Here is a 27499-nt window from a genome sequence, read left to right on the forward strand (position 1 = left end):
ACAAACAAACAAAAAAAGGTACAGCAGGTAAATTAAGGGTGGTACCAATAGGTGTTAAAGTCTATTGAAGCATTTGGTCGTTCTTCTGGATTAACACAAATAGCAAAATTGTGGTACAAATGCTATATCAATTGAATTGCATCATCATTAATAACTAAACTTAAAAACCTAAGATGTGTAATAGAAGCATTAAAAAATGTACTAGATTAAGCAGAATAATATTTTAGTTGATTCAGATTACTGATTTTGCAAATGAAAATGCCCAATTGTTTTTACAGCTAATAGCTGTACATATAGCTGATTTTACGTATCAAGCCATTTAGAAAATGCTTCTTAACTTTGCAGGCTTCACAAGTCACTTTTATCATGGTAAAAGTTGCAGGAATTGTCATAAAGTTGGAGTAAAAAAAAAAAAAGAAACAAAAAAGAAGTATTTATAGGTACTTACATTGTATTAGCAGTGACGTAAGTATTTCAGAAGAGATTTTTGTAACATAATTTATGTGCCTCAGGGTCCATTTCCTTACAAGTTGTATTCTCATCCTTTGAATGTTTTATAAATCCAGTCTCTGCTAAGAATGATTAAATGGACTTTGCAAATTGGCCTGAATCAGAAAAATATATAAGTAAATCTAAGTCTGTACACGACCACTTTAAAACTAGTGATTGGTACCAGGTTATTTACCTTGTTATTTTTGCACCTGAGTTTAAAACTGTACTGAATATGATAAAAATAAAATTTCCCAGAAAAGATAAATTTAGAACGGCATTTCAAATTGGGATAAATTTTTAGTCAATGATTACACCTAGAAGTAAGAATTAAAAAGAAGATCTCTTTCTAATCACTTAAATATTTCTCAAAAGCTGTCTTCTAGTGTGAACTCTACAAATCCCGCTCTGTCCAAAGATAAACTCCTATGGACTGGCTGAACTGTCTTAGGGTGGAAAATGGGCTAATGTGAACTAAAGAGGTCATTTAATGAGTTATTATTGAATGCAGATTAAAATAACTATAATTTTAAAGTGCTAATGTGTGTTGGGGTAAGATTTTATATGATAGCACTACAACCACCATGAAGTCTGCATAATGAGTTATGTAGTGCCAACATTTTTGTGAGGTTTTCTGAGGAGAATAATTTACATAAAGAATATACAATTCACATCTTCTAGAGTGTCTCTCATTTCTGTATTAGACCTCAAGGAAACTTAAAACAGAAATGAAAGTCAAAGATACAACTACTTTCATACTGCCAGTGCAGTGTTCGAATGTATTTCGTGGAAGCTCATGGGTGGGGAGATGACCATTTTTATTGGAATGGCTCAGCTAAGTCTCAGGATTTTACGATTCACATCCAACACTGTGTACTCTCTAGGAATACAGCCTGTATTTTTTATGTTTGCATTTAACTGCTGATGTAGAATGCCAAAAACAGCAAGGGAATATTTCCTGTGTGTTCACTAAACTGAAAAGATTCTTGATGTCCACTGGATTGTTCTAAGCTAAACTTCGTTTAGGCTTAACCCAATTTCATAACAGTGCAGTTTTCTGAATTTTTACAATATCCAAATGGGAGAGGATTTTTCTTTTATGACAGACTTAATTATCTGAGAGAGTGATAAAGATCTAGTAAATGTAAATAATTGCTGCAGTACTAATTAACCTACCCACAGGTTATACTTGTAGTAAATCTTGTAACAGTTCTTTTTCTTGAACAGATCATGCATCATGTTCTACATGCTTTAGTGCTGCAAATTTTAAGATATTTGTTGAAAAATATTATTAATAGGCAACAAGAAAAAAAAAAGCAAAAAACATCAACACACACCTGAAGAGCTATGTTGGAAATTAGCTGGTATGTTCCAGAATCACAGTGTTAGTTCCACTGAGGTGTTTTCATTGCAAAGGATAGTTGATTACCGTCTACGTGGTACATTTCCCATAAGTGATTTAAATGCCTGGAAGTCATAAAAAGCAAACAACTGATTTAGGAGAGCAGATTTTGACCTTTCATTTACATTTTGGATGTCCCAAGTTAGTCTGTCTAGTCAGAAAACAGTCCAGAAATGCTGAATTGCAGTCTGATAGCCTTTCAACCTTGACTCATCCTTACTGTTCTGATCAAGGCACAATTAGCCAATAATTGTATTATTTTACATGATAGTGATTATTTTCAACTCACTTTACATAAAGTGAGTCATTAAAATTGAATTGGAATATTTAAAATAAATGGGTAAGGACACTCTCTCTCACTCCAAAATATATTGTTCCCAACTCTGGCTAGGGAACATTTTGTGATGTTGTTGTCTTGTGCAAAAAGCAAATTTTCTTCTTTTCATGGGCTAACCTTTCCGTAATGGATATACGGTTACTGGATGTGTCTTAAATAAGCTAACTAGTGAGATGAGGTTTGATCCTGATGTGTAATTTCAGAAAATCACTGTATAGCCACTTGTAACTGAGTTTTCTATTGCCTTGATATACCTTTTGTTCATATTACTTTTAATTATGTTCTATATTTATCTGACCTATTTGAACAGGATCCAGAGCTGGTGCGGAACATCTGTCGCTGGGTTAGACAAGCTGTTCAGATTCCTTTCTTTGCCAAGCTGACCCCAAATGTCACTGATATTGTGAATATTGCTGTGGCTGCGCAGGAAGGTAACTGATTCCACTGCACAAGCTGTGCAGATTTACTAATTTGTTGGATGCGGAGGGGACATGGGAGACTTGCAGAAATAATAACAAATAACAACAGAATTAAATACGAAAACAATTTATTTGATGTTTAGATAAATATGGTGATCAAATGTTTCTTAATTTTGTCCATGTTTTATTCTAGAATATATCAATATATAAAGGGAATTATATTACATTAACATTAAGTCATATAATTTTGTTTTCTCACTCATATTTCTATCATAATTATGTGCTTATCACAACACTGAATCTTCTCTTATTCCTATGTTTAAAATAGTGTGTCCTGAGCAATAAGAGATGCAACATTTGAGGGTATATATATATTTTCTTTTCTTCCTTACAGCTTAAAATACAGCAGGGTAGGAAATTAATTTAAAAGTTGGTTTATTAATCCATCTCTTAGAAACACAGTCATCATTTCGCTGTTGAGTATTTCTCACAGTAAGAAGCTAGAATAAGGGCTGCCTGGTCAATAAAGAGCTACTGTTGGCAGCTCGGAGGGTGTGACCTCAGTGCTGGGGTACCTTCCAGTGTCGAACAGCCGCTGTAGTAGATTCCGTCCCACACAGCTGAATGGCAGAGATCTGCCTGTCTACCCCTATTTCCTTGGTGCTGTCTTGTAACACCTCTTTCAACTGATGCAGCCTGCCAAAAAAGCTAACATTAAATTTGTCAGCCCTGGACTCGTTTTAAGGGCCCTTCTGCACATCCCCGTACAGTTTGTTGCTTTCTGTCTTCAGCTGTTTATTTGAAATTCGAGTTATTTTACAGTTTCACCGTTCTTCTGTTGTATTTTTTCTTCTCTTGTTCTTATACATATTATTTAACAAAAAGGGACTGACCTTTTCTTTTGCAGGTGGCGCAGATGGTGTTACAGCCACCAACACGGTGTCAGGACTGATGGGACTGAAAGCAGACGGCACACCTTGGCCAGCAGTTGGTGCAGGACTGAGGACCACATATGGTGGTGTGTCAGGTAGGTGTTGCCCTTTTTGATGCATGCTGCTTCCTTGGAGGCTTTCAGAACATCGGGAGGTCCTTGTAGTGGGCTAGAATATCATGTCTGCAGTCGCACTGAGTCCTTAAAGCTCACTGCTGGTCAATGTTTCTAATAGTCATGACAGATGGAACAGATTAAGTGTGAAGGCTCTTGTGTTGCCCTTTCCTTAATGGTAAAAACGCTGTATCAGAATACTGTGATAGGGTCACTGGAGAGGGAGCAAAATCTCTTCTCTTGTGACCCTTGCTTTTCCTCAAATTTTTCATTCTGTCACAATTGTCAGGCCCCACGTTAGACAGAGGCTAATGAAAGGGCATCGTAGGAGGAAATATCAACAATCCAAATGCAGTGTATATTTCATAGCCCGAACTCTGGCTTATCCTCCTGCCTTCCCACTGAATGCACCTCTTCAAAGTAGATTATTTCATCCTCTTCCTACTGTGGGAAAAAATGTTATATTGTATTAGGCAAATATATGCATTTTCTGTAGTTTATTACTTGAGATATATATGTGTATCTTGCGTAGACTGTATTTCGAAGTCCTGCTTCACAGTTTAATTTTAAAACCAGCAGCAAAACTTTTACACTCCTGTTCAGTACTTGTGCACACTAATGCATTAATCTATTGACCCTGTGCACTCTGTTGCTGTGACAACATGAACTTGGCACTGCAAAGACAATACTGTGAGCTTCTTGACTTCACTGGTATGGAGATTAGTCTCCTTGGTGATAGAGGTAGCAGTAAATAAACATAACAGAAGTAATAGTGTCCTCATGATTGTCAAACGGTATTTTATCAGACCCGCCTCTCACTGCACCCCAAAAGCAAAATCAGAGTAAACCAGACGGGCAAAAAAATGCTTTATTTTATGCAACTGATGTTATCCTTAGAGAACCATGAGAAATGCAGCAAAAGACACCTTTTAAACAAACTAGTTCAGACAAGTATATTCATTAGAAAATTGCTTTATTGCCTTAGATAACTGCATGGAATTTGGAATTTTTTAGAGAACACTAAAAGGCAAGAAAGAGATAACAATCAAAAAAAAAATGTTATGCCTATTGCATAATGATTATTTCACAGTGACAGTCCAATAAGATGTTATAGTTTTAATATTATGCAAAATGGGAGGAAAAGGGGAACAAGGAAAGAACGGCTACAGCCCATTTCAATTTCTCTAGACTGCCATGTTGACAGGAAAAGAATAAAGGAGGTCACAGTGGGTGCTGTGCATTAAAAATTAATAAAAGAACTATTGCAGTAGTATTTTATATAAGTATGACCATTCACATTTTCTCATTTAAGTTGCAGTTTCTGAATAATCCTTCCTACCATAAGTCTATCTAATAAAATCTATAAGATGGCTGCCTTATGAAAAGTGTGTCTCACGTCACGAATTTAAAACATGCAGGTAGTGTAAATTATAGTGGTACCTGGATGCTCAGCTTTTCCATGTTTTGTAATTCTGTTATAAATGAGACTCAAGGAAAAGTTCTCCATTTCTTTTATGTATATAATATGTGGGTGCTTGTATGTAAGTATAGAAATGTATTTTTCTTCCTGAAGTTTTGCACTTATGAAAGGAAATAGAAGATGACTTTTTGGAATGCACTATTACCTATGATGCAAATCTGATGCATATTTAAAAAAAATGTGACGAGCACTGGAAGTGCTGTTTTCAAAGAGTATATAGTTGCAGACAAATAAAGGTTTCTTGCTGATAATTGACATCAGTAAGTTCCAATCCCACAACTCACTGTGCAAAAGAAAGCCACATAGCCAATAATTCAATAGATGCTGCATACACATCGCAATATTTTCTACTCACTGATCAGGGTATAACTGTATACAAATTTTTGAAACTAGGACAGCAATTTTAAATCAGGAGATCTAGCATGCTTATGAGGAGGCAAAAAATGGGAAAGTACTGGCCTTGTCAGAGCAAGGGGCGGGCGTCCGTGGGCCTGAGCTCTTTCCTTGGCCATGGCCTGCAGCCAGACGCTTGACCTTTTGCTGCGCCATTCTCCTGTCGGTTAAGTGGCAGTAACACCACCTATGTGCCTCCAGGCTCCCCAGAGAGTGGCTTGTGCTCCTCACATGAAAGTCGCCTTTCCATTTTCATTTGCTTAAACTTGTTGTTCTATTTTGTTCCACTGTATTGTCTGATACAGTGAATGAGCTCTTGTTGTTTTTTCAAATAATTCCTCTCAAGATATAGTTCATTTTTAAGTGAAAGTCAGTGTAGTGAAAGTCAATGCTGTTACAGAAGTGCTAAGTTTGGGTTATTTTCTGCATGTTCTTCCAAAGTACAGCTGTTTTATGTTTTCCAGTGTGCAAATCTACAGCAGATACAGGGTACAGCCAAGTTGTATCATGCTTTCTGGATTTTTTCCAATTGCACAGACTTTCTTTCTCTTCTGGCCTAGAGCTGGCCCCTACGTGGCAGGGACCTACAGCACAAGAGCTGATGGGGCAAGGTCCTGCACCTACAGGACTGCAGCACTGCCAGTGCTGTGAGTTATGAGTGCAAGAGATGGGAGCCTTCCCATCAGGGGACAGGTAGGGGTCAGAAAACCCACCGCAGCTTGCAGCTGGTGGCCCTTGGGATCACCTACTTGTGAGGAATGGTTCATAATGGACTTTTGGTGCTGGATTGCACTGGATTTTCTTTTTTTTTTTTTAAGAAACTTATGTTGTGTTTCCCCCCTGTCTTTATGCGTGACTTGTAGGAAACTCCCCAACATAAAATCTTTTGAGTTGTAAAAGACTTTCAAAGGCCATCTAGCTCAACTTCCCTGCAACTAACAGGGACACCGACAGCTTCATCAGGTTCCTCAGAGCCCTGTTCAGCCTGACCATGAATGTCTGTAGGGACAGGGCACTCACCACCTCTCCGGGCAACCTGTGCCAGTGCCTCACCACCGACACTGCAGTGGAGGGGCACAGCATACGGCAGCAGGTGGCCAAAGGAATGCTGGAGGTTACCCTCAGCTCCCAGTGTGAAGACCAACATTCTGCCCTCAGACACAGGGCAGTAGGCTGGCTGCTGCCCATTGGCTGAAGGGTTCTGCTGACAGCCTGAGGCAGGCTGCTGGGAGGAACGAGCAGCACAGTGCCCAGTAGTGCTGCCTGGGACCCTCTGTGAGCCGGCAGCAGGGCTATGTAGTGCTTGTGAAAGCTGGGAACTTAGAGGACAGCTGTTCTTCACCATGTCATCAATTCACAATGGCCACATATTTATTAATATAGTGCGGCTTACCCTCTGCAGGTGAGTGTAACACTCTAGTGAGTTTGATGAAGGTTTCCATAGAAGTGCAAATAATGAAAGTCTGTTAATCCCCTTGCCTAGCAGCAGCCTGACATTTTGACTTGCAGTCTTCCCTACCTTCCAGTGTTTAAAAATGTGCTCATAGATGGCGATGTACTGAACAAAGATTTTCCATGTGCATTTTCACCATGGCCTCTTTGCTCCTCATCAGCTGCATGTGAGGCAGCAATGCAGGAAGGTTGTTGTTCCTCTTCCTAGAACAGAGAGCCGCTGGAAAGGGATTGGCTTTTTAATTCTTTTTAGGTGAGTAAATGACATGTCACTTACTGTGGTTTGTCCAACATTAATAAAAGCTAAAAAAGTGATTAGCATTGTTGACAGATTCTGAATTGTCTTTGGGAAAAGATTCATTTATCTGCTTTTTAAAAGTTCTAGAATATTATGTAAGTATTTCAAAGATGCATAGACTTAATGAGATTAGTTAAAGACCCCATTAATTTAAAGTTGTCACAATTAGTGTTTGCTTCCCAGCCAGTGCTCAGGAAGTGACCTTCCTGTTCTGATATAATTCGATCAGCTGAAAATTGCTAAACTGTGAGAAGCATGGTTGTTTCCTCCATCCTACCCTGCTGTGTGCTGGGTGGTTTTGACAGGGAGGATTTCAGTATCCCAGGTGAGCATTTGGCCACTGGACTGTAGAATTAGTGTCTCTCTATCTCCCCCTCTTCCCTGCAAATATTGAATTATTAATACAAAGTGAAACAGCTCTCACAGGATACACAGTATCTGTAGCAGGGCCTGCTGACCTGCATGACAGTGTGATTTGGGAGACCAAGTTTTAAATCCCTGATGTGAGTCTCACCTGGGTCTCCTGGACTCAAGGTTTATCCTCTGACTATTGAACGAGGTGAAATCTCCTGTGTTTCTCTGCACTTTCTACCTCTCTCCTGGTGCCAGAAAATCTTTACAGGGAAAAAAAAAATCACTGTAAATTTGACAAATTTGTATTTTCTGAAGAAAATTCTTTTCTAATTGGCTCCATAGAGCTTCAGCTGAGCCCAAGGGCTACAGTAGCCCTTCTCATTTTTGTGGACCCGTTGCATGAGAGGACATTGTGGTTAAAGGGGCCTGGTGTTCATCCATTTTTTATAGGTTTCCAGGAAGTACTCCTTACTGAAAAAGTGGAAATGTCCCAATAAACCCTCCAAAACATAGCTATTGAAATAAGCCCTTAGAATGAAAGAAAAACATTGCAATTAAGATGTGGCTCCCCAGACTGTATTACTATCGTATCTGCTGAATTAGAGGCATCGTTTGATTTCCATTAAGGAGCTTTTACACTTGACCTAGCAGTATTTCAGGTTTGAGAATATATAATACCTTAGATTCTACCCTGAGTTCTTGTATGCATGCAGTATAGAGTATTCATTTCTTAAAAAGAAGCTAATGCCGTTATTTATCCTCACAATGAATAATGATCATGGTCTCTGAAAGAGATTATTTCATTGGTATAAATATAAATGATTTTGAAAATGTGTTTTTTAGGTACTAGAGCAGGATGCCAGGTTTCCCAGAGAAATGCTAACATACTGTCAGCAGCTACACACTTTTCTAACATTTATTTCCTTTAAATTTATTTTAATTTTAAAAAGCTTTTTTTTTGTGAGCATTCATACTATGTTTCCATATTGCAGATGTATTTTATATCACGCATCACATTGCAGCGCTATAGGATATCTATTCCAAGCAAAATAGAGCTTCTGTGTGAATTTCCATGGTTTTTTTTGTTCTTCTTTGTCGCATGTTTGTTTCTTTGTTTTTGTCTGGAAGCCAGATCCTTAGGGGATAAATTTATAAAACCATACACTGGACTTAGCAAAAAACTTAGGTTAAAAGCAAATCTCTCTGCTATGCGCTCGCTATGTATCCTTTTAATGCTTTGTTGCAAAAATGTTGCAGTATTTTACAGTAATAGTTCAAACAACTCATGCCTATGTGCTGTTATGGATTTGTCTAAATATGTGCTGTAGCATTTTGATATTATTTGCAGGGATAGATAGTACAGCATGTTAATGTGTGCATGTGTGTATATTTTCCAAAACAAGAGAGATTCAGAAAGTTGTGTTCTATTCTCATAGCTGACCCCAAGAGAGGTCAGAAGGAATGTAACCAGATAGCAGATTTCATAATTAAATGTGGGAAAGTATAATTGTTGAAAAGCAGTGGAGGTGGTTTAATTTCAGTTACTTTTGAAGTGTGTTGGTGAATCTGTCTCTTTTAAAAATAATAATAAACCAAAACACACAAAAAAATACTGTCAGACAGCATTTGTGACTTTTAAGGGAATATTTTCAGGTGTTATTTCATAAATTAAAATATATACATTATATGAATAATTGACATTATTAATAGGAGCATATGTTATAATCTGAAATGTATGATTCATACTGAAGGAGGTAAATCTAATAATATAATAATAATAGCTGCTTTTTAAAAGAAAAGTGGGGGAAAAAAAAAACAACAGAAAAAAAAAAACCAACAACCAAGAGTATTCACTGTCATAATCACAGTTCTCTCGGTGACTGCTCTGTTGATTTTGGTCACTGCAAGAGATTGAAAAGTTGCCCATCATTGGAAATAAAATATATATGTGCATATGCACTTCTGTTTAGTGTAAATATTTACTGAGAGTTAAATGCTATTTATATTAACATATATTTATAAAACAGTTTGGATGGGAATAAAAAAACAAGTATATGTCATAGTATGATTTTAATTTTGGTTTATTATTTCTTTTAAATGTAGCTCAGCCATTAAAAGCCCTTATTTGCATATATTATGTCAGTATTCATAAAGAGTCCTCTGTTTTCTGTGGTGTCCTTGCAGCAGTCTGATTTCTCTTAGTGTTCTGCCGTCACTGGTCTGTGCAGAAGAGATCAGAGCCCTAATAATAGATTTTTGACAGGGAGCTCGCCTGCTACCTGCCCTACACAAATCCTCACTGTTCATGTTTGCTTCATGGCAACAAAGCAGACAGAAGGAAAATGCCAAGTGCTGAGTTTGAGGTACAGCCCTGCCATAGCTTGACATTTCAGCAGAATAGCAGTTTATGAGATGCATAATTTTTCATCTGGGACTCAGCTGCCATTTTCATAGAAGCTTGCAGCTCATTGACTGACTGGAAGTAGGGCAAAGGTTTACAGCATAGATCAAGGTCTACATCCTTCCATAGCTATTTATAAATAAGTATTATTTTCCAGATAGGGCCAGAGAACTAAGCACGTTTTCCCTGCATTTAGTATTATTGAGCCAATTTCTTTCCCACAAAGAAAACATTTTACACTTCTAGCACAGGTGCCGTTTGTAGTTGATTAAAAATGATCGTAATTGATTTCATTTGCCAAAAGATTGAGTCCTGAAAAAGAATGAAGCGTGGGTCTTTGCACAAAGGTTTTAAACAAAGCCATGTTTTCTTCTCTTACTTTGAAAATTTCTCATTCTGTGCTTGAAATAAATGAAAAGTCTTTACTCCTGAAATGTAATTGGGTTGTGTTTTATTATTGTTATAAATTGCATTTAAATTTTCACATTCGTGCACATGTACTTGGGAAACAAATGCAGTGTAGGTACATGTAAGTGAGTGTTTAATTTAGAATTACACATCTCTGTGAGCTTCAGTAACAGTTCACCATGTCACAGTCTCATATAGAACAATGGTACAGTACATTGGATTAATTAAAGAAGCCTTGCAGAGAACTGAATTCTCAGTATGTCAAGATTTCAATTTTATGTTAAATATTTTCTAAAGGCCAGACCCTTAAATCTCAGGGGCTGTACCAAGCAGTGAGCTGTGAATTTAACCATAGGCTAACTGCTAATGATAAGGAAAAGAGTCCAAGTTGAGGCAGCTGTAATACAGTCATTGGATTAGGCTATCAATCACTCAGTTCCCTGAGGAACAGGCAAAGACGACAAAACAGTGAAAAGGGAAATTAGGAAGGGAGGGCATGACTAGAATGAGATTCTTCACCAAATGTATCTGTTAGTTGGCTGAATCCCCAAGCATCAGACAGAAAAGTCCAGCATTGCTCTCAGACTAAAAGCCAGTATTTGTTCAAAACTCTTAGAAAACCATCAAATCATCATTAACCATTTCAGTACAGTGTTCTAAAATGTAACCGGGTATAATCTACCGCTTTAATAGGCTGTAATTTGGTTAATCTTAAAACGACTGCTGTTGAACACACAGGATTTGCTATTTACATTAAAGCTCATATGTAATATGTCCAAGTGAAACAATCCATTTCCCAAAAGAATGTGTTTTGTGGTGGTTTTGTTTTGTTTTGTTTTGTTTGTTTTTATGAAGAGATAACCATTAGGATTTCAAATCTTACTGATGGTTACCAAAGGCTCATGCAGATGATGATTCAGATAAACCTGTAAATTTTACTCAGATGTAATATGATGAAAAAAATAGAGAAAAACTATGGCCTAGCTTGTTCCAGCATGGACGAAAGAGCTTGTGGGTTTATTCTGCACGCAACTGGGTGCAACTGGAAAGGATTGGAAAAGTTCATATAATCATGGAGATTGTCATGGTTAAGCAAAGAATGCTTGTGCAGTTAGCCGTTTAGACATAGTCTGATTAACAAAGAGTGGAAATTAACAGATGAATTAAGAGAAAAATGAAAGCATTTTAAAACAAGTTGGTAGTACAGATACTTAAATTTAAATTTGTTTGCAGTAATGGGTAGAGATGAATGCACCGCATGCATGCTATGACCCAGTGAGGACTGCTAATATCAAGACTGAACCCACTGGCATAGTCTTTGTCAGCGTGTAGGAGAGAATGTTATCTCTTCCTCTTATGATCACCTCTTCCAATTTTTAGCAACTGCTCACAAAAATATCTCTCAGGGTATTTTCATGTCATATATTTAGGAGATCACTGTATTGAAAAAAGAAGATGTATTTGTCTCATAAAAATTCAATTCATATTGAAAGTTATTTAAGTATAATCATTTAAAGAATCTAATAAATTATTTATTGGAAAAATACTTGCCATTTAAGTACTTTCCAGTTTATTCTAACACAAACATTAAAGTATTAACAATAATTTCAAATAGATAATAATTAAAATGATAAAAATAGAGAAAGCTCTCACTGCTGAGTTTGTTTACTAGTAAGTCTCAGCAGCTCTCTCAGTCTGATCTTTCTCACCTCTCTCTATGGATAATCACAGTGAAGTCAAAATGTATTTTAATTCCCAAACGCAGCTTGAACAAGGTCCAGAGACTCCGGTTGCATGCAATACAACTCTAAAGTCTTTCATACAATGGAAAGGCATATCTGCTTTCAGAGAATGCACCTAAGCCTAGTAAAAAGTTTTGCTCACTATAAAAGTGTGCATAACCTGCAGGAACTGAGTGCCATATATCTCAGTGGCTACCCAGTGTGCGGGAAGAAGGATGACTGGCATGCTGGCTAGTCTCTGGCAGTCATGCAAGTCAGACTTAGGTTTAGCCTTCTGCTCTAAATACTGCAGACAGTATGGAAGAACATTTTATATAGAAGCAGTAATTCTAAGTGGTTAACTGACTGTGCTCTAGAGCACAAGAAGGTTATTTTAGCTGGCAGTGTTCAAGTTGCAAAGCTTTGCTGCAGCATTAGCTATGCAATAGATTCAGATGTGAATACAGTTTACGAGACCTTAGTGAGTTTCAATATTGGAGGCAGAAGGAAAGACATGACAAAGGAAACCAGTTCCAAATTTATGTGAAGATATGTTGGTGGTAGAAGCTATCTGCTGGATAGTGTAGGGCTCATAATTGTCTTTTCTGCCACTTTTCTTTCTACCTCATATCTCAATCAGCTGTAGGGTTGATTTAGTTGGAAAATAAAGATTTTGCAACTCATATAACATCAAAATATGAGCTAACAAATAAGTAGTAAAATGTCTTCTTATTTAACATCTGTTAACATGAAGTTTATGCTGTTCATCCTGCCCTCCTGTGGGACAGCAAGAAAGGCCAACTGACTACTGATATCACTGCTCTGGACAGTACACCCCAACTTGTATGCTGTATGCTGGCTCCTCTGCCTTGCTCAGTAGCTTTGGCAGCCTCAGTTTCTTAAGAATCACTGTGTGGGTGTTGGAGTTCCCATTATTCTCCCTACCTACAAAACTGTGGATTGATGAGTTTTAGAATTCAAACAAGAAATGTCTTGAAGAGAAGGTTTCATGAGAAAGGTGACATGAAACTGCACTTGCCTAGGTTAATCCAGTTGCAGGATATTCTGACAACCAGATATGAGGGATTTTGAGGAAGGGCAGTAGATCTTTGGAACAGCTGAACCCAGAGCTTTGCATTACATCCAGCTGTGCCAAAAGGACATACTTAAACAGTTATTGCTGCTGTCCTGCTTCCACATAGGAGAAACCTTCACAATGCCGGTTAGCTATGATTTATGATGAACTCACCATAGTAAATATATCTTTACTCATCTAAATCCTACTAACATTCTATATTTTTAGTGTCCTACTCAAATGATGAATAAATCCTAATGTCAACGTCATATACAAAATGCAGAACACAAATTATAGCAGATTTGTTTAAGTGAATAGAACCTGGGTTTGTATTTCAGTGGGCATTTCTTCCCTCTCATGGGTTATTGTGAAAGAAAATTATAAAAGTATTTCATAACTACCTTTTTTTTTTATTTTCTATTTTATTTTTTTTTACCTTTCAAAATAATGCAACCAATGTATAGTAGTCAGGTAAAGGATCTGCATTTTAATGTGTATTTTCATGCATGTACATCATTGCATGAAAGGAGATATACAAATATCCTGCTTGCAAACAGTATATAGAAATATCTCCTACAAAATCTTTTAGGAAATCTGCTGTAGTAATTTGTTTTTCCAATCTATGAACTATTCACAGTATCTATGTTGCTAGATTATTGCAGATATCTTCCCTTTTAACATGTAATGTATGACCATCTTTGCTAAGTCCTTTCTAAATCCTAAAGGATGCTCTGAATGAGAAATTTAGCCCCCATTATTTAGTTTAAGTGAGAGCTGAGTGAGAACTGTTGAGTGTAGCATACATTGTTTTGGAATGAGATGCCCAAATCCGTGATGCAAATGTGGCATGTATGTAGGGAAGGTGCTTTTAATGCCAGTGAGGTCTGGCAATAAACTCGTGGTATCGTACCTGACTCAGCACAGAGGTAAGGCTGATTCTGTGAAGAACTTCATTTCTGACAGCTAAAAATGAGGAGAAAGCTGTCATTTGTTCCACAAGCTGGCCTGCCAATGAGGATGTAGTTAACTGTGTTATGGTTGTGTCTGGCCGTTTATATATGTTTTGTGGCCCTCTTGAGTGACATACTGTTTTTCAAAAGTATGTATGATTACCCCAGTCCACATTTTGGCTGGGCTCAGCTTATCTTATTCCCTGTCACTTATTGTTATACTTACACCATTAATGTTAAATCAGATGCCTGTGTACTGATTATACCACCTTTGGCAGCATTTTAACTGATTTTTGAATATATGCCCATTCAAGAGCTGTTTGGATTTTAATAGCGAGTACTGAGATAAATCTTTTCATTCTACTCCCTGATAAGTTCTGTTTATCAGGAGTACTTTCAGGGAAGGTGTTACCAGATGAGGCTATTTAAGAATCAGCTGCTTTTTCTTTTAAATTAAGGAGCTTCTTCAGAAGTCACAAAAGATGGGATTTGAAGAATTCAGACTTCCAAGGAGGAACTGCTGGATCCCTAAGAATTATTTTAAGAGTGCCTTCTACTTGATATAATCAAGGTTATTGAAAGAATGAAGAGATTGCTTACACCGTTTCCTCATTTAGACCAGGGAACAGGCATAGGTCTGGGAAGCTGCTCTTACTCTTCTGCCTTGTCACTATGGAGGAGATGGGCATTCTCAGAGCTGAGGTCCTTTCTCTCTCCATTGACCTCATCAAGTTTTTGTATTTCTAATTTAGGTACTCCCATCAAATGCCTTAGATAGTTTGGGCTTGCGTTTTTTAGACAAGTTTGCGATTCATCATTTTATGGTGCGGATTGCACTTTTTTCCTAAAAACACAGATGTTTGTGGTTTTAGCATACTCCATTTTATAATCTGATGTCACCAGAGAAAGTGATATTGTGTGCTTAACATTAAAATATCTTTCAGTCAGCTAATGTAAAGTATCTGGTGTTTTTCTGTATTTTAACAAACCCTAATAACAGTATTGCAATCCCTTAATGCCATTTCTCATATTCTTGTTACAGTAGGTATACGGTACACAGATTTTCTGGTTTAAAAAGCTCAAAACAAATTTCAGTAGTTTAATCTCAGTGTTAGGAAAAGGATCACAGCAGCTGCTATAGTATGTTGTATTTAAGCTAGTTTTTGCAAAGGCTCGTGACACGCTCCCTGGGTGCTAAATATTGACAAGCATGCTCTGGCAAGCAGGACCTGGCTTGGTGAGGTAGCACAGCTTGAGTCTCTGCATTGACACTGTAACCCAAATCTGAAAACTATTATCCTACTCCATTTGTTTTGGCTTTATAGGTGATACTGTCCACTTATATTAGGGATTTCCACTGTATTTTTAATACTGTAAGTGCAGATTCATATTTGATTTAGGACAACAGCACATGTGAGTTTTCTTGTACATCTGTGTTTGCTGACATCTTCAGTAGTGTATTGTGAATGGAATCACAAAAGACAGCATGAAACCTTCATGACTTCAAACCTCCACAACAGAAACAAACACTGAGTGTAAAATAATTTAAAAATCACATTTATCTTTTATGCTGGGTAACAGACCATGTCCTAAAACTATGAGGCTGTGAAAGCTGTTGATCAAAAGTGAAGCTTGGGCATGTATTCATTATGGGATATAATTTAGGAGATTAATTTTTATTTGTATTATGTTACTGAAAAGAAAAATCCACTTTTTTTTCCCCCCTAATTGTAAGTGCAGCATGTTTATAATGTTTCTGGTTTACTTTTTGAATTTCTGAATAAAGAACTTAAGCCTATTTAGGCTTCTAGTAAATTTGGCATGTGGACTAAATTGATTACCAGATGCATTGTGCAACATATGGTATTGTACAGTCTTTGTGTGCTTCATAGTATTTTCTTAAATTAGCAGCATTTGTTTTGATTCCCAAAATGCACTTGTCTATGCTTTCTAGTGCTTTGGACTAAAATGCTGGCTTTTCAGTGCTGAGCAGATGTGTTAGAATTTCCTGTGGAATATTTATGCTTTTGTGAGTCTTCCTCTTTGAGCACTCCATGCTTGGCATTATGTTAGTGATAGCCCATGCAAATGGAATCTCTTCATTATTATGTCTATATTGATTGTTTAAAATAACCTTAAGAATTCCAATAGTTCTGCATCACCAAGAAGGACAAGGAAGCAAGCCAGTTTTATCCAAAGATATTACCCACAGAGTGAATCAATTTTCAGGTATGTTTTATTTTTGACTAAAAAGAGAACAGGAAGGAAGGGGGACATAATTCTCTGTGGGAGATACAAGTCAACAACAGTCCTGCATTCTTCTGTGAGCAGATAGACTTCTGAGCTTGATGTTGTATTTTGAGTGGGCATAAAAATTCACCCACGAAAATGCACAGAATAAAGTACCAAGGTCTAGGACTAGGACATTAGTATGCAATTTAGTTCTAAGAGCAGCCTGCTTGAGTTGATTTAGAGAGGTTATCTGTAAAATAGTATCCCTTAAATTACCAACAATTTTAGAGAAAAGGGCAATATGGTGACCTGGTACAAGGGATTTGTAACCAGGAGGACTACATGCTGCCTCTTCTCTCCAGATGAAATTACTCTTCACACACACATTTCCTCTCCAGGTCTCCTCCTGTTCTTTTCTCTTTTGAGATAAAAGTGTTATAACTTTGTATGATATTTTGATATTCTCTACTAGAAGGCACTGCATAAGTGCCAAATATTGCTGCCTTTCTTTCTTTCTTTCTTTCTTTCTTTCTTTCTTTCTTTCTTTCTTTCTTTCTTTCTTTCTTTCTTTCTTTCTTTCTTTCTTTCTTTCTTTCTTTCTTTCTTTTTTGGTAGCAGCCGTGTGTGCTCTGCACAGTATTTAAAATCAACAAACACATGTGGGCCCCTGACTTTGTGTTAATTGCCCTTTACTTTGATCACTGAAGGCCAGTGAATGCAGTTTAAGACTGTGTTACTATCATCTTTCTTCAGTGGAAACCAAGGGGATGAGTAAGTACATAAATTAAGTCCCTTACTCACCCTCTGAGCTGCCCTCATTGGATAACAGTTAAAATGATCTGACAGAGCAACACACTAAATTCCCTAGTATCCCCTTATGTTGCTCTGAATACATAAAACAAATGAGTGTTTAAGCCTATTAATGTTGTTATTTTTTATTAATGCAGAAAGCAGTGTTAAGATGCAGGTGTGTAATTTCATCTTGAAATTGGCACTGAGTTGTGTGGCTGATACAAAGGCAGGACTGATATAAACGTGTTTTAATTACTAACCCTTGATAATATATCCAGAGCTAGTAAAGGCCTCCGCAAATAAGGTCTGTGCTTCCTTTATGCCACGGATGGTTTACGCAGCACGGATATGCTATTATTTTGCTTTCCATTAAGACATTAGCTGTTCAGCTCACTGTACACTCTCAGCTAGAGAAGTGTCATGAAACCTCTTGTAACTGTGAAGGTTAATAAAAAGAAGGAATGGAAGAAAAAGTTTTTCTTTACAACTGTCAACCATGCACAGCCAAGGTCTCAGCTAATGCCAAGATACTGACACTCTGTGGGGGTGGAGGGCCCTTTTCTTCTACAGAAAACGAAGTACTGTCATGCAAATTTCAGTACAAAAATACAGAATTGTAAGGAACTAAATATTTGGAAACTTATGTACCTAGTTATAAAACTGTAATTATAAGAAAGTGTTGGTTGTGTAACGAGTACTTCACATCTGTCAGAGTGTTTTAATGTCTACAGTAGTTATTAGCTGAATATTTCCATTATTACCATTCTGTGAGCAACTGCCACTCTTGAAACTGATTGATGTTTAGGAATAAAGCACTTTTATTACATGTTGCCAGCTTCTGAGGACCAGTCTCATAACCTACAGTGCCTTCAAAGGAGTGATGATACCTCCTTTTTCTGGAACGAATCACATCTGAAGAAAGTGAGAGTGAAAAAAACATTTATTTACTTATTTAATTGTACAGAACTTTCATTGCATTGTACACCGTTCTGCTATTGAATGATTATAGTGTTTTATCTGCCAAATATGGCACTGGAGAAACATAACTTTACAAGAAGAGGGATGTTTGAATATAGGCAACTAGCACTGCAGGGTGGCTTGACTTGAGGTAGTGACTTTAATTGTGAGTTGATGGAACTGTGGTCTCATTCTTTTGTTGTTTGGGTACAAAGCAGTGTTCTGATAGGGTGTGCCAATTGCAAAGTCTTCACTAAATTTTTGTTAGTTTGTGGATTTGTGCTCTGCACAGATCCGCAATTTCAGTGAAAGAAAAGTACAACAAAAAGTGAGAAACCCCCCCCCACACACACACTGAGCGTTTATCTTCTAAAGGCCATACTGTCTTGCTTGGGCCTAGGCAATCTCTAATCATGCTTTTTGTGTTATTCAAAGAGGGAGAGCTGTAAGAAAACATTGCAGCAAGTTAACCATAAATAACACTCTTATGGGACTGGTAGTTTATGGACTATTTGTGCATGTTGATCAAGAATTAAAATTTTTCCACCCTCACCCTAGATGTGTTTTTACTGAAACTGAGTATAAAAGCAGAGTACCTTCCAGCTCCAGTGGAAGCTACCAGGGAATGTGAGTTTCTCGTGCTTTCCTCCCAGAATAAGGCAGAGAAAGAAAATAATGTCACTTTAATGCCACCATAGATGTAGTATCCAAGCTCAGCTTGTAGGAACAAGTTGACATGCTGATCTCATTTTACCACATTAACATGAAGTTTCCCATGACTATATTGGTACTTTGTAAACTAGCTAAAGTTGGAAAACGTTTGCCCCAGATCTCACAGACTGTGTATTAAAATGAATAAGGCAAATCTTGAGACCTGGAGAATCCTTCCAAGAAACTATTATCAGCTGTTTTCTCCTTGCTCATAATTTGATCACCAAACATCATATCATCTTCAGCAGTTATTATGAACTGCTCTGGTTTTCATACTTGTTCATTCACTCTTTATCTGCCCAGATGTCAAACACAAAAGCTGCAAAGTGAAGTTGCCAAAAGGCACCGTGTTTCCCTTCCTTTCCAAACACTACCCTGACAGCAGCAGCTTTCTTTCTGCATATCTCAGCAGACTCTGGTGTGGCTATTTTTCTTTCCAAATGATGATGTACCCCACCTGCTTGCAGACACATGCAGATCCCCATGAACAGTCAAGGTAGGTAGTTTCCCTTTTTTATCAGAAAAAAAAAAAAAAAAAAAAAAAGTGTCAGATAACTTCCTTCTCATTCTATGGCAAGTAGGTGACTAAGGCTGTGTGCTTCAACTACCATAGCTATAGCTATCAGTTCTCCTACTTTCGGTTGCGTGAGTCTTGAGAAACTGGAAGTGTTGAAATAAATGGATATGATACACATGGTGCTGAAATAAACATTTATTTTAACACATTGTATGTGATGAGCCATTTATTTTAACACTTTTCACTTGAAGTGTTGAAATAACAGGTTTTATCAGGGGACGTGTCATCCACTGTTTGATGTATATGTGAATATGGAAATATATCTACTGAGTGTGCATGTATATATATATATTCACATAGATTCATATAGATTTGTAATAATAATATGGCAGATGTGTGCATAGACACATGCTATTACACCTGCAAATACAGTGTTTTCAGCTGAAGTAACTTGTTTAACAAAACTTTTGTTTGCACCATCCAATGTGTTTTTTTATATATTTTATGTGTGTATTGTGTATATAGATACAAATACATCCATACATATAATTACATGTTACTGGGTAGTACCAACTGGATGAAATGAAATATATAAACCTCATAAGGAGATAAGCATGACAATGGGTTATGTGAAGAGGGAAGGAAATACTCATTTAAACTTTCTGCATTCTTAGTTTCTTTAGTTTGCTATACTTTCATACATTCTGCTTCTTATGCTGTAAGGGACTTTCTGGACCAATGGTATTGAACAGTACGAGGTATGCTTCAGGTTTTGTAGATAAGCTGCAAAGGTCACACTGCCTTATTCAGTAATGTCTTTATTTTTAAAATAAGCCTCAACATCCAGCTCAGCAGTCAGTTGCCACTCTGCCAGCATGTCCTTACTCAGAAACACTACAGGGCCTTTTTATGACCTGAGTTCTGTATACACTAAAGTACCCACGCAGGCGCTTGGACACATACACATCTTGCTTCCTGGAACCAGGGTCACGTTGACCACTGTAGTTGTTTGTTGAGGAGGTTAAAACTGTCTCAAACAAAGGCAGTGCTGCTTCTGAGGCTGACAGGGGCAACCATGCCTTTGAACAAATCTCTAAGCTTCTGGGTAAACAGCCACAAACGCTTCTACTAGACTTTGAGTTAAACACAACTGCCTCTGCACTGGGATGGATGGGCTGGAAATCTTACTGTGTGCTGGAGGGAAACACGTCTTTCAGCAGAATTTATCACAGACTTCTTTGTGCTGCTGTGACAGTTGCAATTGTCTTGTCTAGTAACTGTGGACAGTATTCCTTAGATGGTCCATCCCCTTTTGATGCTGGTCTAAATCACATTTTTTTCTTTGTGCTATGTTGGAAGTACACCTTAGTCATCAGCAGTACTTTTATTATTACTGTTGTTAGGATATTCCAAATAGAATCAAATGAGAAGCATTGAAATTAATTAAAAAAAAAAGAAAGAAAGAAAGAGAAAAGAAAGAAAATAAAAGAACGGGGAAATAATAATTATCAGAGAAAATATGCACCATCCCAGTGCATAAATGTTACATATAGTTATGATATGCTAACAAAAAATAGTAGAATGCAGTCAGTCAGTGTGGTTGCTAGAGCCAGAGTTGGAAGTGACATAAAAAATAGTGAAATACTGACTTTATTAAACCTCTGCCATTGATTTGGAGCTGTTGGTGTACCACCCTTCAAAAATTATCAATAAAATGAAATATTCGGCAGCCATTGATTTGAAGATGAGGCTTACTGTTGTGCCATACAATGACTAACATCTCAAATCATCTATTTGTTGAACAAATAAAATTTCTGATGGATAATATCCAGAGCCAGAATAAATTGTGCATTGTTATTACTTACGTTGGCAAATGACAATGTGTGAGTAGCAATGGACTGAATAGGCTATGAAAGACATAAAGATCAGTGAAAGGACTCTTCTGCTCCTAAGCTGAGTCAGAAATACTGGGCTGTGTACCATCTGAGCTTTGGCAAGGTCCATCGTGAGCTTGCTGTTTGGGCAAAACCTGTACTTTTTAGTGCACTGAATATTGAGTGCCCTATTTTGGGACCTCACTGTGGATCATCTTTCCTTCTAAACGTCTATTCATTGGAATTTCTTCTGCAACAAAGAAGGCTGCTCCAGAAGTAATGCCTCCTGTTTTAGGATATTGACCCATGACATCAGAGGCAGATGATGGTGTTATGGCAGTAGAGGCTGAACATTCCCACCAGTATTCCATTACATTTTGTTGTTATATAACAGATGGCAGAAGAAGGGCAGTCTGACAAAAAGGCACCTGATGTGGAAGTGCATATGAAACAAAGGTGTGTAATTGAATTCCTCCATGTGGAAAAAAGTGGCTCCCATTGGCATTCATTGATGCTTGCTGAATGTTTATGGAGACCGAACAGTGGATGTGGGCACAGTGAGACAGTGGATGGTGCGTTTCAGCAGCGGCGACAGCAATGTGAAAGGCAAGCCATGTTCTGAATGTAGACTTTTATGAGTGCAGCATGCAGACTCTTGTTCATCACTAGTGAAAATGCATAGCTAATGGTGGTGACTATGTTGAGAACGAATGTTTTCTAGCTGAGAATTTGCTCTGCCAAATAGTGTTACTGTTCTCTTTTCATTTGTTGTAAATTCTGTGGAAATAAATAGGAGGCACTACTTTCAGAGCAACCTACTTAAATGCATTCACTGGCCGTTTTGAAGAATATGCCTGCTACACTGTTTCATTAAACTGCTGCCTTATCGGGTAATTGTTTAAACATAATGCCACAGCACTATCAAAAGGAAAGGTGAACTAATGGCATTTGCAAATGTCAGGGATTATCTTAACACTTTTATTATAGTTTATAAAAAGTAGGTTCAGGGCATTCCATGGCAATTATTTCCACAGAAATTGGTTATTTAAATAAATTGCTAATTATCTGGATATGACAGTATTGAAAACCCTGCTAATGAGTTATTTGATAAGTGTAGCTTATGGTGGCCACCTACAGGTGGGAGAGAGAAAGAACATACAGAATAATTGCAATCAGAAGAAATGTCATGCAAATGATTTTTTTTTTGTATCCTATACATTTCCCTTGACTGTTTACAGATACAGGTAATAAATATATACATAGTACTTTGATCACCATTTTGAGGCAGCCCACATATTTGGCACAAAATTTCTTCAAAAGATTTATGTTTTCTGTGTTTATTTCCTAATCCTCAAGCTTCCTTATCTAGTTGTTTTCTGCAGGATTGAACTGATCATTTACAGTGCCTGAGCTTTCCCAGATCAATTCTCTTGTGTAAAGCTTTTTCACCCAAATGTGGTATTTGAAGTTATTGGCTTCTGTTGTCATTATCTCTATTAATTTTATCTGTCCAGGAGATAACAACATCAGCTGTCTTCTGAGAATGAATTTAGAGAAACAAGGAAAATGATGTTGCTTAGATTATTCTTTTTTGTTATTTATTTATTTATTTGGTAGCACAGAGTTTAACGATAATTTATTAAACACAAATAATGTTGCTTTTTGTATCAGCTTATTTTTCTTTGTAATATTTACAGATTGTGGTTTAAATTTGATATTAACTTTGTAAAACAGAACTGTAGTATAATATAATGCAAATTAAAAATAAATTTCACTTTTCAATGTATAGAATGGGGAGAATTATGATGCAAATTAATTCTTGTTCCATTTAGTAACCATAGATAACAATATTTGCTTTCACCAAAGCATGCCAAAGGTGTGAGAGTGTCCTTTTCCTGTAAATCTGTCCATCTTGTAGATGCAGAGTTTGATAAAGACTGTTTCAAGATTCAGACACCATGTTATTAGTCTGAACTGACTCACCTCAATTCTGTTGGTTGTGGATCACTTTTACCTAAACTGTTTAGAGCTGATGCAGTTATCCTAAAGACTTTAGACTCCAAATTGGTGCAGAATACTGCAAGTGACAATGTAGCCCAGTGTTGAAGATTACTGAGAATGTTTTTTTCCCCCGGGTGAGTCACTGGGGTCAAGAAGTTCTAAATTGTCTCAGAACTTCCCAAGCTACGGTGCTGCTTGAAGCTAACATTAGGTTTCTTACTGAAGAGGGTATGAAGTTTGGCTCTCAAGCCTCAATCAAGTGAACGTTTTTGGTGCTTGGCAGAACTGAGTCCTACAGAGGCTCTGAGGAATTATAAAGTTTTAATAAAACGTCTTCCGGCATTGGTAAAGTGTTTTTTACTTCCCAAGGAAAATTAAATGATCAAACAAATAAGCAGGTAGGATGCCTCTCATCAGTTTACCATCAGCCTCTGTCCTTAGGACAACAGCAGTGCTGCCTACCTGTGCTGAACTGGGTGAGGTGTTTGACTGGTGTATGTTCTGCTTCTACTTTGCAATCTGTCTTGCCTCTTGACTTTCCTCTATGTCAGTCCCTGATAATCATGAAAAATCTGACCTTTTATTCAAACAAACAAAAAAAGAAAAACAAAAAGGAACAAACAAAACCCTACTTTGTTGTACAGCAAGAATCATGGACTTACAGCAGGATAATGGACTTTTGCATTATACAGTTTTTTATTGCTTAAGTCTTTATGTAACAGTATTTGTCCCAGATGAGAGACCTGAAAGAGTAGTATTTCACATACAATAGCATAGCATCTCTACCACATAATTTTGTCTTCTTTTTTCAAATCTCATCCCTTGTTTTAGATTTTGATAAATTGACTTTGATTATTAAATCTCATTATTTTATAGCAAGGCAAATGATAAACATGTCTAGCATCTAGTAGCATCTGTAACACTGCTATCAAGAGAGTACCATACCAGCAGTTTTCCAGCTATGGGTGCTTAACTAGTGAAATTACAGGTCTCAACATGTCAAGGTATGTGGTAGACACTTATTTTTCAGTATGTGAAGTCTGTTTCAAATATGTACTGTATTTGGATGTCAGCTTCTTAAATACCACTGGATTTATCAGATAACTTTCTGTAAATTCCCACCACTACTTACAACTCCTTTAAAATTTGGCATTAAATCTCCTTTATTTCGCTTTTAAAAACTCCTTCTCCACAAATCTCTATAATGAAATTTATTTCCTTGCTATGATAGTCTCATGAAAATGCAGGAAAATAGAAACTCTAGGTCAAATTCACTACCTATTTTATTTCTCTTTGTTTTGAAGGTTTTCTCACCATTTCACTAGGCAGTGCTATCTGCTACTGCAAGTAAACCACACTGTATTCCAAAACAGTGCTTTTTATTACAGAAGGGAGGCTCCTGAACTGTTGATCAAAGAATGTCTAGGTGAATGGTTGTGTGTTCTGTTGTACTTTTTTTGTGTTCTCTAGACTCAAATGCTAAAGAAAAAAAATACTGAGATGAATGCTGACACCTCAATCAACCCTTTGATTGTCAATAGAGCCACTTATTTGCGCTCATCAGAAGCACTCCTGAAATGTTTTTAAATTTATTTAGTTGAATTAGAGGTGACTGGAATACTTTTGTGATTGTATCAATTTCTCACTAACTTACTAATCACCAAATGTAAGTAATAACTTATGTTTTGGATATCAAGTGCAGCTAGTTCTAAAAAGTGTGTATTCCTTAAGAAATTCTAAGCTTCTTTGCCACATCTACTAGGCTTTGTCAAATCATGTACTTGATTTCTTTAGGCTGAATGAAGGCCTTTTTGATTATCTATTGTGCTGAAAATGTAAATAAACTGTCAGTTGTTCCTTTTTCTTCACTGACCATGGTACAGAGATCTTCATCTAAGTGAAAAGGTGGCTAATTTAATCAGACTGAGAAAAGGAACAGTTATATCCTGTAAATGTTTTCTTGTGGAACTCTTTTCTATGGGATATCATTTAGGTCAAGAATCTGTAAGATTTAAAAACTGATAGAATGCAAACTCTTAGAGTTACATTGTGGTTAAAAGAATATAAACCGTCATGCCACAATCCATATGTCAGTTTTTAACTAATGCAGATTGGGAAGAAATTTCCCTGTAGACACATAATTTCCAAGTTACTAGTTTCTATATTCTTTCACCTTTGTGAAAAATAACTACCACATCACAGTGAGATTCTGGAGTAACTGTGTCAGTGCCTGAAAGCAGTATAGCAAGTCTGATACTTATCTGTAGCCTCAATTTCAAACATGGAAAAATTTCACAAACTGGTGTTTTTCATTGAGATTATTTTAATGCTCTTGGCTGTGTAGTATATGTCTTAGCATGTATGGCCTCTGAAAGTCTTTACAAGTAAATTCATCAGAAGTAACACCCAGGTTACTTTTTTTTTTTTTTCTTTTTTTTTTTTTGTCTCAGGTCTTTAGGACTGGTCCATCAATTCTATTGTAACATTTGCTATTTGGATACTAGCATTCATCCTTTTGCAGAGAATCATTCTGTTCCGTTCAAACTCATTACAATTGATCTCGCTCAAATGATGACAAATAGTCATTATTATCCAGAACAAAGTTCCTGTTTAGCTCCAGCTCCTTTCTGTGATCCTTTTTGTTATATACTTAGATTCCTTATAGACATTTTTTTTTTTTAATGAGATTTGTAATTTTTATGATCTAGGCTCTACTATCCACCCAAAACATAATGATAGTTCATGTTGGGTTAGGCTGCCCATTGAAAAAAATTGCAGTTTTTAAGCTGAAAACATTATATCCCTGTGTAGCCTCTCTTAAAACAGCAAGAACTATCTGTGTAAACCCTGTGAGTAGTCCTGATCACTGGCATGGGAACTGGAGTATATCTCATGAGTACTGAAAGCAGGTCAGCAATTGAGAAGAATGCCTGTCCTAAGCCAGAAGAAGATGCTATTGTTCAAGAAGGCAATTTGTTGTTGAATCCAGGTCAGGCGTTGATAGAGACTGCTTAGCTGAGTTTCTGAATGTGCATGTTCATAATAGTGACATGCCAGGATCACTTGTTAATTCAGTATTAATGCAGTGAGGTGCAGTGGTATGTTGTAAAAGGTAATGTGAACTGAACACAGAGTATTTTTAATGGTTACATCAAACCATTTCCATTTGTTGCTAGAGAAAAGTGCCTTGACTAGTCATCTCCTTTACTAAATCCAGCTGGCAAACTGTGGTGCTTCTGCTTCAGAAGAGGTAGAGAAACGATGTCAGCACAGATCAGCTGGGTTGAAGAAGGAGGTTTTGTCTGTAAAAAAAACAAGGACATTTGTCAGACATTCAAGTGGAGTAGTGATGCATTGTCTTATATTTGTTCTTTTCCTGCACTTCTTAATTGTGGTTACTTCTTCCACTTGCTTTGTTCATTGCATTGGTTTTCTTTCTTTCTTATCCTTTGGTTATTTGCCCTTCTAGAAGGTTAAATCTTTAAAGGTTATAACAATACCCATGAAAAATCTTCAGAAGTATTTTACATCATAGCATTTCCCCAAGTTACCTGACACAGTATATTTCCATTTCCTTCTGTAGGTTGACAGTCAGCCAGTTCCTCTGGGAATAATGTATCCCTCCCTTTAACTACAGTGTTGTATTCCAATGACAACATAAAATAATCCTAAAAATTCTCTATACATTATGTAGAATTTTTAAGAACACAGGAATTTTCCAGAGAAATCCCAAATAGCCTAAAAATAAATTGCTAAATGTATCAACTGCCTATGTCATCCATCAATTAACAAGCAGCATCTATATGAGTATTTAAATTAGTTGCATACCATCAATAGGCTGTAGCTGAAGCAGATGTATTGTGACTTTAATCATAATTCCTTTAAATGTGGCAGGGAGTAGTCTGACTCAGCCTCTATATAACATTTGAAAAGTGTAAGCTGTGGCCTTGGAGATTCAACCATAAATGAATTTACTCTTTTGAGCTTCTGACTGTCATGTTAATTGTTAAAGGAATCTTACTTAAAGGATTATCCGAATCTACAAACATTCAAAAGGAAAACATAATAAATGACAGATGAAGTGTCAAATGCAGTGAAATGGTGCTTTTAAACAATTTTTAGTCAGGCATAAATAAACAGGATGCTTTCTCTTACTTGTGCAACATACATGTTCAAAAAAGCCAACCTGAT

General features: G+C 36.9%; 1 protein-coding gene across 5 annotated transcripts in view; it reads left to right on the forward strand.

The window, feature by feature from the left end:
- The window catches only part of DPYD (dihydropyrimidine dehydrogenase), a 316870-nt gene that overhangs the window by 225581 nt on the left and 63790 nt on the right, over positions 1 to 27499 (forward strand). For 4 of the 5 annotated variants that reach the window (XM_025152950.3, XM_025152951.3, XM_426639.8 and 1 more), the window contains 2 exons: positions 2539 to 2659; positions 3555 to 3674. In XM_025152950.3, the coding sequence (XP_025008718.1) occupies positions 2539 to 2659; positions 3555 to 3674 (241 nt within the window). Of the gene's footprint in view, positions 1 to 2538; positions 2660 to 3554; positions 3675 to 27499 lie in introns of those variants that run through there. The other variant, XR_003076346.3, reaches the window with a different exon arrangement.

The sequence above is a fragment of the Gallus gallus genome, chromosome 8 (assembly GCF_016699485.2).
Source record: "Gallus gallus isolate bGalGal1 chromosome 8, bGalGal1.mat.broiler.GRCg7b, whole genome shotgun sequence".
Classification (NCBI taxonomy): Eukaryota; Metazoa; Chordata; class Aves; order Galliformes; family Phasianidae; genus Gallus; species Gallus gallus.